An 18,852-nucleotide genomic window follows, 5' to 3' on the forward strand; every position below is an offset into this window, starting at 1 on the left:
AGCAATGCAATTTCTCCATAGGATTTAGGAAAATAGCTGGAAATAAGGTCTGTGTTTGACACACATTGAAGAGACAGATCACATTTTGTTCTACGACATTAAATACATCAGCAGTGACCCCACTGGTGATTTTTGAAGAGTTTACGTGTCTTAAAAACGATGGTTGTTAACATGTGGCCGTTTTACGTCATTACACCGAACACGTAAAACACTCCCGCTAAGTTTGTTTTTCCCCGTGTTCTGCTTGAAAGCAAGTACCTGCCTCCTGCAAACTGTTAAAACAAACGCTTCAACTTATACAATTTTGAATCTGTAGTTTTGAATATGGATCTTAAGTTGGCGTGACGTTGAAGCAGCGACCCTGCTGTAGTTCGTTTATAGCATAACGTTAGCATTTTGCTTCTGGCGACTAGATTTATGATTATAAAATTATAAAAGTAGGGTAGACATGTGGATATTATCCGGCTGAACAAATGTGATCCGTCTCTTAAATGTGTGTCAACCACAGACCTTATTACAAGCTATTTTCCAAAATCCTATGGAGAAATTGCATTGCGTTTTTTGACGAAGGAACCGGAAGGAGTTTACTTCCGGGTTTTAGGACGCGTCACTGTGACACTCTATAGAGAGGCGAAGTCCCACCCATCTACTTCCGACCCATGGGACCTTATTTCGGAAAAATTATGTATTGAAGTCAATGGGGAGAGAAAACGTATCTTTCGATCCCGTTTGAATTGTGCCATGAATTACACATATGATGTTTGTCAATCTTAAAAAATCATTTCCATGTCAAAAAGTCACAGTTTGTCGTAAAACTGTTGAAATATAAGACTATGAAAAATACGCAACTAGAAAGACTACAAATCCCAGAGTCGCGTAAGTGATCACGTTAGTTAGCATTACAGCCTTAGCCATGTCATTTTTATTAGCCTTAACATGAAGTAACATTAAGTAACCCAAAATGTTAAACAGTAAGAGTAGTAGTCATATTTTGTGAACCCTTTGAAGAGTACTGTCACACCGGTGTGATCATTCTATAATATACCGTTTAAGCCCGGATGCCCCCGGGGGAGACATGCTAACGCTAACGCTAGATTAGCATCTGCGATCTTTTCTACTTCATGCTATCTGCACAAATGGTTAACATTGAACATTAAAAAGATCAGGCAGTTCAGGGAGAATCAAAGGAAGCCAGGCAGGCAGGCAGCTTTGCATGACATTCTTCTGGACGTGTTTCATTGTGGTGATAGTGAGGGTAGTCAATCCCTTGTTTGGCAAGACAGTAGTGTGACGGCCATTTTGGTGACGTGTGTTGTTGTGCGAGACCAGAGATGTAGTTCATTGAGCGGTTTCACACAACAAAAGTATTACTTCACAGTTTTACGGCAAAACATTTTTTTTTTACTTGCAAAATTATCTTTTAAATTGACAAACATCGTATGTGTAATTCGTGGCACAATTCAAACGGGATCGAAAGATAACTTTTCTCTCGCCATTGACTTCAATACATAATTTTTCAGAAATAAGGTCCCATGGAGGTCCACCGGAAAGGGAGGGACTTCGCCTCTCTATTGCTCACCTGCAAGAACCACAAACCAATGCACATCACTAGTGTGAATTAACCACTAGGTGGGGCTAAAACATTACACATCTTTGAATAGCAGATTCATGAAGAACAAGAATCTGTTTCAGAGATTAAATTAGAGCAGTTCATATGACAGTTGCACTTTTCCTACTTTTTTTTGTTTTACCCTAATAAATTAAGCAACCACGGGGTGAATCATGAAAAAGCTCTCACCGTAATAAATGTTCTTGGTTTATAGTAGTTATTAATGCCTTCGACTCTGTCCATACTCTGTCTGAGCAGTAGTTTAGATGTTTTTGAGGGCACACTAATGGAGACCCTGACTCAATATTATTCTGCCTAGTCAACATTTCCTGTTCCTGTGAAAATTGGTCCACTACACTGAATCAGGAAATACACACAGTGGCTTAGGTTTTTCTTCTGCTTTAACATTTAGAGCATTTAAATATGTATTACTCATTTAAATGCCTTTGAAAAAAAAGGGACACACTCACTTCGTAATCATATTCAAACTGCAAAATTATCCAATGAATGCATTGTTAAGTCAAACTAGTTTTTCACCTGTGGAGCTGGTGTCCCGTGATTTTGACAGATTAGAAGGGCAATGTGCTGTGAAAAAGTCATTGACAGTGGGTTGAAGAGCTCCTGACTTGAGGCCTTGGAGTGTCTCCTCCTTTCTCCTCTCATCTAACAGCTGTGCCACAGGCTCACAAGCAGAGTCTTGTCAAGTTCTTCACTTTCTTAGGAGAAAGGTTCCCCCTGTATTCTAAACTGTGGTTCTAGTGGTGCTTGTAAATAAACCAAAATAGCTAACTTTATCAGAGGTCATCTGTCCAGATTTTTCTGGATACAGAAACTAATTCTATAAAATGTAATTGTTGCTATCTGTCTGTTCAGAAACAAAGACGCGTTTTCAGTGGACTCATTGTCATCGTCTGTTCTTTTTTTTCTCCATGTTCGTATGTATGCAAAATCTATAAACGTGTTCTGTATGTTATTATTACAAAAATAATTAAGATTAAAGGCTAACAAATATGTCTTCTAATCACTAAAAATGATAAACAAAATGCTGGGGAAAAATAGATTATGGCTGAATTTCACAACTGTGTCTGAGAAAGACAGACTATCTGTTAATCAGTTGTGTCCAAGGTCAATACAACAAGAAAATTATATTTATTCTTAAGAGAAAATCTTTAGTATGAGTTCTTGGGTATTTTAGGAGGTGTACATTCTTAATTCAATTGTCTGTGCCACTTAAGAGCTGTGGTCATCCATACATCAAATTGTCTGGAGTTAAACTTTCTTGTTATCCATCATTTTGGCAGACAGGGGAGTTAGATTTCTGTCATTAATCTAATACTACCCACCATTGTAAGTTAAACATGTTTGATTATACCAATAAGTCTTAAATAGCATTAACGATTCATTTATTTAATAAGCTAAAAAAGTATGCATTTCAAAGTATATTATTTATTATATATATATATTATTATCCAACGGCTTCTGCGTCAAAAGCCAATAATGTTATATTGTATTGGGTACCCCAGCTGGTCTGTGTGGGAACCAGAGAATGTTAATAGTGAATAGGCTATAGCAGTAATTGACTTTTTTTCTGGTTTACGGTTGCTTATCATGATTATTGATAATGTTGTGCTTGCATTTCCATAGAACCGATAAGTTGGACCTGACCAAGAACCAATGTTTCAAGCTGAAACTAGTTGGGGTTCGGCAGGGCAACAAATGATTAACAACAGAGTCTGATACCTGGCATAATACTTTGAAAGTTTGTGAATCTGACAGTATATGGATGATGACACACAGGTCATTTACCTCTACTTCTGTCAACACTGACAGTCAGTACAGATCAGGTGCAGTGTTTCACATGTTGTTCTGAGACAGATTTCATAGTGATCACATAGTTTAGCTCTCAGTGAGCTAAACTATGATGAGCTCAAAACTTTTGAGGATCTAAATAACCAAATAACGCTTTGTTTTAACATGCAGGTTTTGATGCAGGAATAATAGAACCCATATAAACAGGAACTGATTAGACATCCCCATGAGAGAAAGATGGCTTGTTTGGTTTTATTAAGTTGATTAAAGAAATAGGAAAAGGAGAATATATCAAATATATATCAAATAAGACCATTGCAAATGTATCAATTTATCTGGTTTAAACATTTATAGGTAACATTTTTAGTTTTATTCAGTAAATTCATGACAGCTAAATTGAAATAAAAAATATTATCATTGAGTCAAATAAAATAATAACTGGTGAAAATAACAAAAGATGTGCAGTGTTTTTTAACTTAAAAAAATGCATATACATATTTATCTATAAACAACACAATACCAATTGTGTAACTAAGAAAGAGTTTCAAATCAATATTATGTGGAATAACCCTGATTTACATTTACAGCTTTCCTGTGTGTTGGCATCCTCTTCCCGTGTGTCACATTGCTGTTGGCAGACTGATACCTCTTTTCCACGAGGCCTTTCCACATACTTTGAATGGCAACCCCTTTGCTATCATTCTGACACCAACAAGTACCTACTTATTCAATATTCCATTGTTTTGCACTTTGAGGGATGTTCACTCTGACGGCGCAGCGACTTAAAGGCTCCTACATGGCGCTGGTCAGTGGAAAAGCAAACTGGTTTTCAAAGGTGCACAAGTTTAACCAACTGCAAACCAAGTAGCCCTCAGGAATCATCAAGATTAAGATGAGTCAAAGCCCAGCTACTTGAATTTGTGTGGCAGGAGTGGTAGAGTCAGCCAACAGACAGGTGCCAAAACAGGTCGTGCTGTGATGGTAAATCCGGGTTATTTCACAAAACATTGATTTCTTAACTCTTCCCAAGTTAAAACATTTGTATTGTAGTGTTTAAAATGAATATGAACTTGTTTTCCTGTGCATGACTGAGTTCTGAAAAAAAGCATCTTTATTGTTACTTAACCAGTTTTATTTACTGGAAATAAATTCTTAATTAACAACATTTATATTACAGATTTGGGAGAAATGTTGTCAGTAGTTTAGGGCAGTGGTTCCCAACCGGTGTGCCGCAGCACACAAGTCCAGGTGTGCCGTAGAATCTTTTTTTTTTATGTTCCACATTTTTTCTCAATTAATAAACTTCACTTCATATAAACTTTATTTTATTACATGTACAATGGAGTTGATAAGCTAATAAAACATATATATATATTGCTCGGATTTAGAAATATTAAATATAGCCTCATACTGACTGCTTAAATTCTCATGACTTACGTCAGCCGTCATTGTTTACGGCGTGCAGAGCAGCTTTTTATCCTCGCGCCAAAATATTACAAGAGTAATGAGGGTGAGAGTGCTGGAGGAGAGGTTTGAGTCATATTTCCCTCCTATGAATGAAGACTTCGATTGCCTGCAGGATCCGTTTAATCCTCTCTCATTAATATCAGCCACTAGTTTAAACAGCAGAGCTCAGGATGAACTCGCAGAGCTATAGGACCACTCCCTGAAACTGAAGCACGGTGAACTACGTCTGGATATCTTTTGACTGCTTGTGGGACACGAGTATCCATCCCTCTCAGAGAGTGCTATCAACGTGCTTTTACAGTTTCCAACCTTCTACTTGTGCGAGCTGGCGTTTTCCTCACTCGCATATGTCCAAAACAAGCCCCCGGCTGTCAGTGGAACAGGACCTCTGCGTTGCACTGTCCACTATCCCCCCCCCGCGCATAAAGAGACTCTGCTCCGAAAAGCAGGCACATTTGTCGCACTAACATGTGCCTAACATAGTTTTATTTTGTTTTGCTGTTTAAACTGATTATTCTGTTATAATTATTATTAAGTTATTATTTATTTTAAGGCCTACCTTTTTTTAAATCCAAATGTAAAATAATAACTCAGAAGGAGAGTTGGAATGAAAATTACATGTATTCTTGTTTTTACACAGGTAGGCCTACTATTTTCAGCCAAAACAAAAGAGCCAGTACGCCTGTTTATAATATTTCATTCATCATACTAAGAAATGGTGTTGACGTTTTTAGTCTGGTTCTTGTTATTATATGATGGATTATATGTTTTTTAGGATGACTTATATTTGATTATTTGTTCTATAAAATGTTCTATTAAAATAAATACACATTTGAAAACCAATGTATGTGTATTTATTGTTTGTAGTTTAAGCTCTGAAGTGGTTTTTAAATCTACCAAAAGTTGGTGTGCTTTGGGGTCGAGAAATATTTTCAGATGTGCCTTGGTAAAAAAAAACACTGGTTTAGGGTAACCTATAAAGTGGAATATTTGCGGTGATCTATTTTTTTCCAGGACTGTATATATACACATTATTTTTATCCTTTTCTCCTATTTTTTCTCATGGCATTATATTACATGCACCAGGAGTTTATCCATATACTGTAGGTGCACCGAACTGTGCGGAAGAGAGAATTACAGTTTTGTTTTGATGAAAAAACACAGTTATTATAATGAATATTTATAGAAACTAGAAAATGCATTTCCTGCTGAAAATGCGTGCGAATGCTGTAAACTGTGTACATTTGTTGCTGAATTTAGCTGAAAATGCAGAAAAAGCTGAATATGTTATTAGCTGAATGGTCTCTGTATCTGCTTTAAGCTACAAAAATCAAGTAACTGTGTAGCGGAGAAATGCAGAAAAGTGAAATGATTTGAATCAAAATTGTTACAGCTCAAATGCATTGCAATGACTTTGTTGAAAACTTGAAAGTGAAATGTTAAACTGGAAGAGTAGGAAAAATAGTCAAGAAGCTTAATATTTAAAAGAAAATGTTTTAAAAGGTATAAACAACAAAATGTATAGCCTCAATGTCCTGAAATAGCTGAATAATGTAATAGTTGAATGGTTTCTGTAGCTGAAAGTAGGCTGAAGGAGTTAGATATTAAATGTAAGTAGTGAATGAATGTGTATTAAGAAGAGAAAATAAAGTAAAAAGGCTTTGAAAAGCAGCAGAATATAGGGCTGCTCGATTATGGCAAAAATCATAATCTCGATTATTAAAAACGATTATCCATTTACTTTGAAAACATCAATTTATTGAAAATAAAAATGTGAACAGTATGTTTTTAACAGTTGATTACCCTGAACTTTAAGTATAATTCAACTAAAAAACCAATAAAAAAAATATTTAAAATAAAAAAAACAATAATCGTTTTATTTCGATGATGTTTTCATAATCGTTGCAAGCCAAAATCGTAATTGTGATTAAAATACGATTAATTGAGCAGCCCTAGCAGAATATTTTAACTGCAAACCTTTGAACTAACTTGATGGCGAGTGATCTGTCGCCATGGCAACGGCATGTGATGAAACCCCATAATACGCTTAGATGTGTTGATGGCTGCATCGTTACCAAACCTGTGAAGTTTTGGGCCGTTTGGAGCATTTTCACTGAAGTTATGAGAAAACCGTGTTTCATGGTGAGCATTGTGTTGCCATGGCAACGGCATTTGAAGAAATCTCAAAACTATCACGTCGATGTCTTCACGGCTGGACTGTTAGCACACATGTGAAATTTAAGCACTTTTTGACCATTTTCATAGGAGTTGTAGCTATATCGTGTTTTATGGCGAGGGATTCGTTGCCATGGCAACAGCTTTTGAGGAAAACTGACTATTGGCACAAAGACATGTTGAGGGCTGGACCATTAAGACTAGAACCGCCAGAGGTCACGTATAACTAAAACTGCCAACGGGTCAAATTTACCCGCTATTGATTTTCAAGGTACAATGTTCTTTTATTTATCATGTAGAACAGTGAGTTCTGATCGCACAGGGATGAAACTTATACCAATAGAATCTGTGGACTTTCAGCTTTTCATATTATATAGTTTGTGCAGATAGCATGAAGTATAAAATATCGCTACCAGTGCTGATTTAAACGCTTGGTGTTAGACTTGTGTTTTGTTTAGGTACAAATCTCTCTATCTATCTATAACTATCTATCTCTCTATCTATCTCTCAATCTATAAGGAACTGCAGTAGACAAAAGGCGTTGCTATAGCAACACGTCATGTTTACACTGCATGTTCTATGAGGTAAATATTACCCACTGGCGGATATAGGTATAAATGGCGATTTATATTGTTTTTAACAACAGAGGCTGCTACATAACACACTTTCAGGAAAAGTCACGGACTGGGAGACTTTAATATTTTATTGAAAAAAAGTTACATACAATCAAAATACAGCTGCGGGTAAAATTGACTCGTTGGCGGTTCTAGTGTTAACCATTATCTGAAGTCTGGTGCTGTTTTGACCCTTTTCATAGGCGTTACGACAACATCGTGTTTTTTGGCGAGGGATGCGTTTCCATGGAAACGGCATATGGTGAGATTTCAGATTTGACGTAGAGCTGTTGAGGCATGGACCGGTGATATACAAGTGAAGATTGGGGGACGATCGGACCGTGTCAATTGGAGTTACAGCGACATCAATCAATCAATGTTTATTTATATAGCATAATACATATGGCGAGGGATGCGTTTCCATGGTAACACCACATTATGTAACATCAGATTTGACGTAGAGCTGTTCAGGGCCACAGTGTTAACCATCATGTGATGTTTGGTGACATCATCACACAGGTGTTTGTGTTTGAGCTAATGACGTTATGAAACACCTGTGCTTGAGCCCAGAGATCAAAGGTTTCCATGGTGATGTGCAGTAATCAGTGAGAGGAGAGCCTTTCCATTCATCTGAATGAGAGATAAACCTCTTACATGTGAACGTTTTGTTGAAGAACCGTAGCAGATATCGGTGAAATTTCAATTTCAACTTTTTATGTACTTTCGGGTCAATAATGTGGCCTTTTTGGCAGATTAACTGAAGGTGTGCGGCTGCTGCTGTGAGGAAAGATCAGGCTAAATTTACAATGGGCCTTAATGGTTGAACGTTTTTGTCACTTCATGCCCTCAAGAGGCATTTTGTTTAATTGTTTTGCTAAAAGAAAAAAAAAATTGTTCAAGCTAAGAGATGTTTTCCTACAATTCAAGCATACAATTATGTCCAAGGAGTGTAGGGTTTGGGAATTATGGCAGTTTAAAAAAAAAATGTAAGGCGAATTTCAAGCTGTCCTCCACTCTAGCTGTGAGATCACGCACTCTAAGCCTTAACGAGCTGCACAATACACACTAATGTTAAAATCTGAAGAAAGCCTCTTTACCAAGCTCCAAACTAAGTTAAATATCTCAAAAAGTGTAAAAGATATAAACAATCTGAATAACAAGTTTTATAGCTGAAGGTCTTGTGATCATTCAGGGCTCAACGCTAACTTTTAAAAGTGGTTGCCAGGCTGGCAACCAGGCATCAGCTTTTGGTTGCCAAAACTGAAAATACGGTTGCCATTTTTAGTCACCTTATATTTTAAATAATTAAGATACTATACAGTTATACATCAACTTAATAATGAACATGTGACACAAAAGAATGTTCAAATTATTTACAATAAGTAATTAGCACAATTATTTGAAACTTAAGTGGTAGTAAACTTGTCCACCCTCAATTGCTGGTATACAAAATACCAGTAGTGCAGCTGTTGTCATGTTCTTCACAGATCCCTCACAAATGAATTGAGCAAGTCACTAGTTTCTTGGTCATCCGTTGTCTCCCTTTCAAATTTGGTTTTCTTGACCTTTGTGCTGATCCCCACCATAGATCCATTGGCCCTTCAGCATTGAAGTCTTGGATTGGCCAGACTAATACATTTCTAATGTTAAATAAATGAAAACCATTCACAGTTAAGAATTAGATATTAATTATTAATGCTGTAAATTACCTTTAATATGTCTAACTATATTTCAAATGCGTTACCTTTTTATAGAATATTTTCCTATGGTAAAGTTTTGTTTTGCACTTTTATTTTGGTAGTAATAAGATCGGGACTCTTATTTTTGAAGGAACTTTTACCGGAAGTGAATGGACAACTGAGCAGAATGTACATATATATTTCGCCTCCCAAGACTTTACCCATTTCCTCTTTGCTTTTCGTTCGGGTTCACCTTGCGCTTTATCAGTTGAATCACTTTGAACATTCGTTTGAGATGTTGACGGGTTGGCCGAACTTTTTACCCCACAGTCAAACAACTTAATTTGCTTCGCCATTTTTTGTAAAACGAACACACGGCGCACCGCGCACGCGAGTAAACGTGCATCGCTTTCTGGCTCCGTAATTACACCAATGCACGTGGAACTTAAAGTGGACCTATCATGCTATATTTTAAAAATATATTGTAGGGTCATACCTATATAAAACATGTCTGTGAAGTTTTTTTTTCAAAATACCAAACAGATCATGCATTTTAGCCATGCCTCATTTCGCTCTATTTGCTCTATTCCAGCCCTGTTTTTGCAAGGGCTGATTCTGTGACGTAGCTTTAATGCAAATGAGCTGCAGCTGACCACGCCCCCCTGCAGGAGAGGGGGGCGTGCTCAGAGATCAGCAGCTGGGCTCTCAGAAGAGGGGGAGGAAAAGAGAGGCTCCGTTTTTTATTCTTATATTATTATATCGAGTCGTTATTTATTGAGCTTTAAAACAAATGAATAACAAAGAAGACCTCTGACCGGCACTTTTCTAATTTTGTCCGGGAGATTTAAACTTTAACGGACATGTTGACCGGCGAAAGAAAATCGAACTGAAACTCTGCCGCACGGTCCCCTCGTCCCTTGGAAGAGGCGGAGAGGTGGGTGTTTTTCATCTGCTGGTGGACTACCGGAGAGAATTACAGCAGCAGGAGCAAACGCTTGCCTCGGGGAGGGAGAAAAAGAGCCAGAGCATCCACAGCGGAGAATAAACAGAAGGGCAACCATGGCAACCATGCGCGGGAAGTCTTCTTCGCTGCTTTTGTGGCAGACTACAGCGCCACTTACAGGCCTGGCATATGTACTACAGCGTCTCCAGCACTTTCGAGCGGTCTCGTGTAAACGGACACGTTTCTGGTGCCTTTTTTGATAACGATTGCGGTCCGTTTGCAGGTTGAGCGTTGCCCATGTAGGCGGAGCGTCACCGCCCACTATTCCGGGCTGACGTCAGCTCGGATGGAATCTGTATCCGCTCGTTGTAGCCCCGTTTTTAAAAGATTTGGGTACGGAGGAAAAGAGAGAGGGTTTTATTTTCTGACGCTGCGCGAGTTCCCCGACGCACCGGGGACATATATTTATGTATAAAAGACATCACAAAGTGCATTTTGCATGATAGGTCCCCTTTAAGTATCAGGTTCCGACTGGTCACAACAATAATTAAATATCACTCTTAATACAACAAATAATTAACATTTATCTATTTTGGGGTGCACATTTTGCCGTTTGCTGTCCTTATTTGTTTATGTTAAAAACTGATTGCCACTGATGTCAACCAAAGGCCAAGAAGTGGTTGACATTTTTTCTGAATGGTTGCCAATGGCAACCTGGCTACTGTTGAGCCCTGTCATTTTAAAGTTGGAATGATGTCTCTAGCTGAAGGTATGTGGAAGGAGTAGCATTTGGCGCACGGTGTAGTTAAAAGAGGATTTGAAGGTTCCTCCCATTGAGTTACATGTTAAAACTAGAAAATGAATTTCCTGCTGAAAATGTGTGCGAATGCTGTAAACTGTGTACATTTGACCCCCTGAAGTGTGCTTTTTGTCTACTTTCGGGTCAATAATGTGGCCTTTTTGGCAGATTAACTAAAGGTGTGCGGCTGCTGCTGTGAGGAAAGAGCAGGCTGTATTTACAATAGGCCTTAATGGAGACGTGTTGAACGTTTTTGTCACTTCATGCCCTCAAGAGGCATTTTGTTTAATTATTTAGCTTAACTTTTTTTAATTTTCCAACCTAGGAGAGGTTTTCCTACGTTTTTCATGAAAAATAATGTCCAAGGAATGTAGGGTTTGGGAATTATGGCAGGTTTAAAAAAAGAATTTGGGCCAATTTCAAGCTGTCCTCCACTCTGTTTTGAGATCAAAGCACTCTAACCTTAACGAGCTGCGCAATACCAATCTTTACCAAGCTCCAAACTAAGTTAAATATCTCAAAAAGTGTAAAATATATCAATAAACTGAATAACAAGTTTTATAGCTGAATGTCTTGTGATCATTTTAAAGTTGGAATGAAGCCTCTAGCTGAAAGTATGTGGAAGGAGTAGCATTTGGCGCACGGTGTAGTTAAAAGAGGATTTGAAGGTTCCTCCCATTGAGTTCCATGTTAAAAAAAGAGTTTAAAAAGCTGAATATTTCAAAAAGTATAACATATTTTGAAAAAGTTGAAAGTTCCCCATCATGTGCTGCAAAGGCTGAATAGTTTGATATTTGAATGGTTTCTGTAGCTGAAAGTAGGCTGAAGTTATTGAGAGCCAAAGTATTGGTTGAAATAATAAGATTAAAGATTTGAAGAACTATAGTGGAATGCTGTAAACAGCATTCGCACTAACTAGAAAATGCATTTCCTGCAGAAAATGCTTGCGAATGCTGTAAACTGTGAACATTTGTGGCTGAATTTAGCTGAAAATGCAGAAAAAGCTGAATATGTTATTAGCTGAATGGTAGCTGCTTTTAGCTACAAAAACCAAGTAAGTGTGTTGCTGAACTTAGCGGAGAAATGCAGAAAAGTGAAATGATTTGAATCAAATTGTTACAGCTCAAATGCATTGCAATGACTTTGTAGAAAACTTGAAAGTGAAATGTTAAACTGGAAGAGTAGGAAAACTAGAAAATGCATTTCCTGAAGAAAATGCATGCGAATGCTGTAAACTGTGAACATTTGTTGCTTAATTTAGCTGAAAATGCAGTAAAAGCTTAATATGTTATTAGTTGAATGGTCTCTGTAGCTGCTTTTAGCTACGAAAACCAAGTAAGTGTGTTACAAAAATCTGTAAACAGCATTCGCACTAATGACAATAAAAATGTGACGCTGACGTACTTGGCTAGGGGCAACGGCACACAGAGCTAACAGTTCCTCATATTGAAGAAAATAGAAATTGGAGAAAATGTGTATGTTGATAACTGTGTGTGTACCAATCACAGAATGTCTATGGCATGGCAAATACAGTGGTACTTTAATTTATGTCTATATGATGTTGTTGTGAGTGTGGACATAGCAGCTACATATTAGCTTGCCTGATGGATGTGATCTCCATTCAGAAAGCAGGCATTTTAAACGTTTTTTGCCGCCGTCTTGCGGACACACTCGCCCAAATATTAATTCATGGTTCTTACTAATGGGTATCAGGATGTAGTGACGCCATCATTTTGATATGTGTATTGCAATTAAATTACTGTAAAATATGTTCATTTTGTTGTTGGTATTTACAGCCGTATCTACATAGACATGAGCCCTGCCTCCTCGTTGGCACTTTTAGTTTGAGCCACCCGAGTAAACACAAGTAAACACCGCGGTCAGACTCCCGTGAGTAATGCAATGTGAACATTTGCTTCGTGTCCGGTATGAATGCACCTCTAGAGCTGTTCACTTGTTCAGGTGTAAAGAGGGTCTTAGAGTGAACTTGGATAATCGTGTACAAAACTCTATCAATCAATGCTGTAAACACATAACACAAGCAGCAGCAGACTTACAATCTGTTTCTCTGTGTACTTATTGGAGCTCAGTAGGTTGACCGCCTCCATGTGTCCAAAATCAATGTCATGGCCGAGCAGGAAGATGAAGAGCAGCTTGCAGACATATTTCTTCTTGCTGTAGCCATCAAGAGCCTTGTCCCCTTTAAACTTGGAGCGAATGTTGGCCAGCTCTTTATTGATCCGTTTGATCTCAGCTTCCTTGCTCTTACCTGACAGGGGAAAGAAAGTTGTGCAAAATCAGCATTCAAAAGTGGACAAGAAGGACGTTCTCATCCCGTCTTCACTAATACAGTATGGATGATGGAGCACCTCAGCTGTATCAACTGCATTAAGTCACCTGTGTTTCTATACCAAGCAACATGCACGTACAAATTGCTCATTATAGCAACGAGCAGGCATATTCCTACAGAGCCAATATCATGCTCAACACACCTGTAATTCATATTTTCAATTACTACAATTAAATAAATAATATGAAAAAACACCATACAGTCTGCATAAGAGTTACGAGTTAGCTTAAATCAGTGCACATGAACAGAACAGATATGGGGAAACGTTGAAATGACTAAAGTCAATAAAGTACGAGAGAAAGAAATATTTAATAACAACATGGCTATCTGATATAAAGCTAAGTAGTGAGCAGACTCCACTTCGTTATAATAAATGTATCGTATAAAAAACACGTGTTGAAGTCCTACGTTTTTTAGTTTCCCTTTTTATGACAAGCACAGACTACCGCCGCCAGCTGGTATGGAGAGGTATTTCCTCTCACACTGGATCAGAATGTACGTGCTGATTAGCTATTAGCTTTGGTCTTGGTGGTACGTTCAAATCTGACTTTAAGGGCAAACGCAGGCAACATGTTGATCTAGCCTAACTGAACTCTTCTTCACTTCCCTGGTGCATTACTCTGCTGTTGCAACTCAAGTTGTATACGTACGCCATACTCACTTAAAACCCTTTGTGGAATGCCTGCAGCAAGTGAGAGCAAATCACCTGCTTGACAAACACTATATAGTGTGCAACATTATTGGACCTTGTATCCCTTTTGCAAGTTTTAGTGGTACAGATACATTTGGGAAAATGGGGGGCAATAGTAACACCTCAATTGCACCAATCAGAAATACATTTTTGGAAATAAGAAGCATGTGACCTGTGTTAAACCTCTGAAAAAAAGCAAGATTCAATATTTCTAAGCACAAGCAGATAATACAAATGAAAATGGTATGTCTAATGACCTCTGGAGTGAGAAGCCAGCTTCCATGTAGATAAAGTTAAAAAGCAAGACTTTCAGGGCAATTCATTATTTGGGGATATACAAGTCAAAATGATTTTGTATTAATGTTGTAACAAAACAGATAATATCAACTTCAATACAATTCTTTCAAACTAGTGAAACTCAATACCATTGAATGAGAAATAACTAATTGCTTAGCAATTGAAAATTGTCATGGACATTTCTCAGGCCTGAGGGATCACTTTAAAGGTCCCATGTCATGCTTTTCTGGTTATTACCCGTCCCCTTGTGTGTTATGTAGCTTTTTATGCATGTAAATGGTCTGCAGAGTCACAAACCCTCAAAGTACACCCTGTAGCGAGTAAAACTCTAACACAGAAAAGACCTGTCAATGCTGCCCCAGAACGCCTCGTTGGACATTTCTCTTTTTCCATTGTTTTCTTCTTGGGTATAGTGACGTATTTGGGTATAGTGACGTTACGTTACGTCCACGGAGCCGTTACATTTGGACCAATCCGCGGACTTCCTCACACACACACACTCGGCGGGACGTTGCGAGGCTCGCTGCTGCGAGGCTCGCTGCTGCAAGGAGCGGACAGTGTGAACTAGTGTTGCACGGTGTACCGATACTTGAAAGGTACCGCGATACCCTGCCGTTAAAAACGTTACGATTCCTCCGTTTCATTAGTATCGGTACTTTAAGAATGACGGGCAAAAGTACTCCGGTGAGAAAGCGCTGTTTTAATAAGAGCCGTGTGTGTTCAGCGCTCTGCTTCCACTCCCTGTACTGCAGCCGTGCCTGCAGTCCCTCCCCTCTCAAGCATGCTCCAAGACCCCATTTACACGGGAACGAAACGGGTTGTATCCGCATAGTTTCTCTTGCGTATAGCCCTTTCATTTACACAAGGCCGTAACAAAACGATAGAAACGGACCCCGCAAACGATAACGGGTCCCAAGGTGGATAGATCTGCAAACAGAACCCTCTGGGGGGTCAAACGGCTCTGTGTAATCGCCTCTATACGATCATTTCCCGATAGATGAAGCCATAGCCCCGCCTCTCCCCACCTCTGCTGTAGCATGGTCAGTAGCTACTGTCAGTAGCTACTGCTAGTGCTACTGCTACTGACCATGCTACAGATGTTAGTGCAAAATCTACAGCTCCTCTACCACAACCATCAGCAACAAGTGGACATGGAGAATTACATGAACTACTACATGTTGCCAAATCCACCGCGGGGCATAAACAGAAGGGCAACCATGGCAACCATGCTCCGGGGTCTTCTTCGCTGCTTTTGGTGTATTTTGTGGCGGCAGCAGCGCCACTTACAGGCCTGGCATATGTACTACAGCGTTTCCAGCAGGCACGTTAAATGAATTGAATGCGTGTGAACGGAATACTTTTTTGAAAACGCATACGGTGCGTAAACGCAAACGTTCCCGTGTAAAGGCAGCCTAAGTGCCTCCCCTCTCTCATGCACACGCTAGCTGCCAGAGCATGTGAGAAAACGAGAAGCATGGCTGCAAGTGGGAGTGAAACTGCCGCTGCGCCTCGGCTTGTTGACAAAAAAGACGCCAGAAGCTACATTTGGAAGTATTTTAGCTATATCTCTGACAGTGAGGGCAAGCCTACGGACACCACGAGGCCTGTCTGTAAGAAATGTTTTAGATCCCTGCAAACCAAGGGAGCCAACACATCAAACTTGGCTAAGCACCTCGCCGACCGGCATCCAGAGCTCCAACAAGCCGTTTAGGACAGAGAGTGAATACACATACTATACAGAGATGCTGTATGAGAAACCAATGTGAGTTTGGAAAATTGCACAATATAAATCTATTTTAGTATACCTCAACAATGGAATTATGATCAGTAGAAATGGCCATGACATGGAACCTTTAAAACATCAAACATTATTCAAATCTCCATTAGAGCCATTCCGTAACCAAATAAAAACATACCTTGTGAACTGGCATCAAAACACAATTGTTTATATAATACTGTGAAAGCCAAAAAGCTACAAGGCTTGGAAGGGAAAATACGGGTTTGTATTTCTTAGCTAAGCCAATTGTCTAATGCTGCATCCAATAATTACTGGGTGCATTGTTGGAGGTATTATGGAAGGCAGTTACAGTAAAAACGGTATAGAGTAGTAGAGCAATGGCAGATGTAGGGATGAGTTCCAATGAATGGTTCCATTTTGGATCTGTTTCCAGGTTAGCAGAAAACTGCATTTATTAAACCAGTCTAATGATCAAACCTTTCTCACTGATTTTCATAGTCTTTTGTGACATAATGTTATATACTGAGGCTGAATATATTTGTCACCTGTCAACAGATTGGTCCCATACAACATATAATATAACACTCTTACCAAATGACTTTGATTTGTGAGGTATTTAATTCAATGGATGAGCTTTACATAGACATTCCTTCCTGTCTCTGTTAGCTCCCAGACAATTTTGTATACATGTGAATGAATTATATACTAATTACACATACCACGATTAAATATGTTATCATACAAAATGTTATTATATCAATATTAGAAGTCGGAAACTGTTATCAGTAATTTCATTTATTATCTTATTGGCGCTTAGCCTATAGCTCCTTTTGACTAATGTCGTTAATCGTCAATATTACAATTTTAAAATGCGAAAATCTATACAATAAAGTTGCAAATGTATGCAAACGTTTAAAAAAAACATAATCGACGTTTTGAAAATAGCATATGTTTATTTCATGGTGCCCTGTTGATTGTGCCAGTTATAGATGATGGCAGGGTCTTCAGGTTAAGATTCAGCTGTCCTTCCTATCTATTATAAGCCTCAAACTGAAAGCCATTGTTACAGTATGAACTGTCATGCTGTCAGTTTAAAATAATGACATATACACTGCAGTGTGACCAAAGCAGCTTCTAACACAGACGAGGATTCGTGTTCTGCATGTATCGGAGCCTTGATTCCGTTGCAGCAGGTGCGTTAAACAGACATGTCAGCGTCACATCGAGGAGGATGTGTTGTGTACATAGTTAGCGGCTCTTTGCTGTGGTGCCCACCACGTTAATACAACACATGTAAAAAAAGGAATGGGTTAACTGATGAACGACACACATCAGTTACAGGAACGATAGAAAATGTCACTTACAGTTTCTTATGTCCGAAATGAAAACTGCTAATCCGCGCATTCCATCTCCTTTCGACACAGCCGGCATGTTTGCAGATTTGTCCTCACTCCGGCCTTAACGGTATCTGACGTCGCTCAGCCTTTACACCGGACTGGAGTCGAATATGGCCAACTTGACGTTTAGTAGTAGCTAGCTTTTCAGCAATTCCAGTTGCTCGCTACACCTATATCATTCAGTGTTGCTGACGAAGCTCGCGGTGTGCCTGTGGCAGGCTATGTTAGCTCAGATAGCATACACTAGATTAGCTGGATGGTGCTGGAGGATAAATTAGCGTTATCCCTGTTAACTGGCTCGTTTCCGCTGGCTATGGCAAGCTAACGTTATTTCATTCAATCCTTACCTACACATAGAGGCGACGCATATACCATCTACTGTAACGATTCACAAGGTAAAACCCCACACTACTTGGGTGTCTCGCAGATACATGCAGTCAGATGTGTTAGTAGAACAAACGTCACAGAATATAACGTTGAGTTACTTCGAAGTCAAGTGCCGTATAGCTAGCCTAACAGCTAGCTAGCTGTCTACCAATATCATTCAAATACTGGGATACATCACCGGTTGTCCGGGATAACTACGTAGACGCTCTCAAGTGCCAACTTGCAATACGAATTTAAAGCCCGGCTCTCTTAACCACACACTCAATTTGGTAACTGAAATGTGGTGTATAATTGATGTCCGTTCTAATTCTCCAGCCTCCACTCCGTTGCTTGGATAAGGCTCGTGACAGCAGATCTGATCGCGTGACCGCGCCATGCAGTCCGTGCACGCGTACGCCCCTTTCGTTCTACTCTGTGACAGTTCGTGCAGCCTGGGGCTGATTGGTCCAGTTTGGTGGCACTGGGATTACATCTGCCCAAATTCACTGCCCAAAACTGGCTGCCCGGCTCCAGGTACCTGTCATTATAAAGACGTATTAGCACCGGGTACAGAGGCTGCAAATAAGGAAACTGTTTGTAGAATGACAGCGGGGTGGGTGAAGGTCATGTGAAGGTAAAATGACAACAAAGATCCACGTATAATAAAAGAGAAGGTTCATAGTCTATATCTGATGCAACCACACTTTTTTGTTGTTGTAGATAATAATATACATATATAATGATACAATAATTATAATATATATCTATTATAATATATATAATAGAAATCCACAACTAAATGTATTTAAGGTAGCATAATTCGAAACATATCGGTTGTTGTTACATATTTATACTACAAACTGTGGAACCTGCGTTTACACACTGCTTGTCACTGCATTTGTGTGTGGGATTTTGAAA

The 18,852-nt window shown here is 39.0% G+C and overlaps 1 protein-coding gene across 3 annotated transcripts in view; it reads right to left on the reverse strand.

The window, feature by feature from the left end:
- ap2a1 (adaptor related protein complex 2 subunit alpha 1) overlaps positions 1–18,326 on the reverse strand; it is a 38,092-nt gene extending 19,766 nt beyond the window's left edge. For all 3 annotated transcript variants that reach the window (XM_034113655.1, XM_034113653.1, XM_034113652.1), the window contains exons 1-2: positions 17,536–18,326; positions 13,153–13,364 (exon numbers count right to left, since the gene is read on the reverse strand). In XM_034113655.1, the coding sequence (XP_033969546.1) occupies positions 13,153–13,364; positions 17,536–17,602 (279 nt within the window). In that variant the 5' untranslated portion in view covers positions 17,603–18,326. The remainder of the gene's footprint in view (positions 1–13,152; positions 13,365–17,535) is intronic.
- Between the last annotated feature and the right edge of the window lie 526 nt (positions 18,327–18,852).

The sequence above is a fragment of the Trematomus bernacchii genome, unplaced genomic scaffold (genome assembly GCF_902827165.1).
Source record: "Trematomus bernacchii unplaced genomic scaffold, fTreBer1.1, whole genome shotgun sequence".
NCBI lineage: Eukaryota > Metazoa > Chordata > Actinopteri > Perciformes > Nototheniidae > Trematomus > Trematomus bernacchii.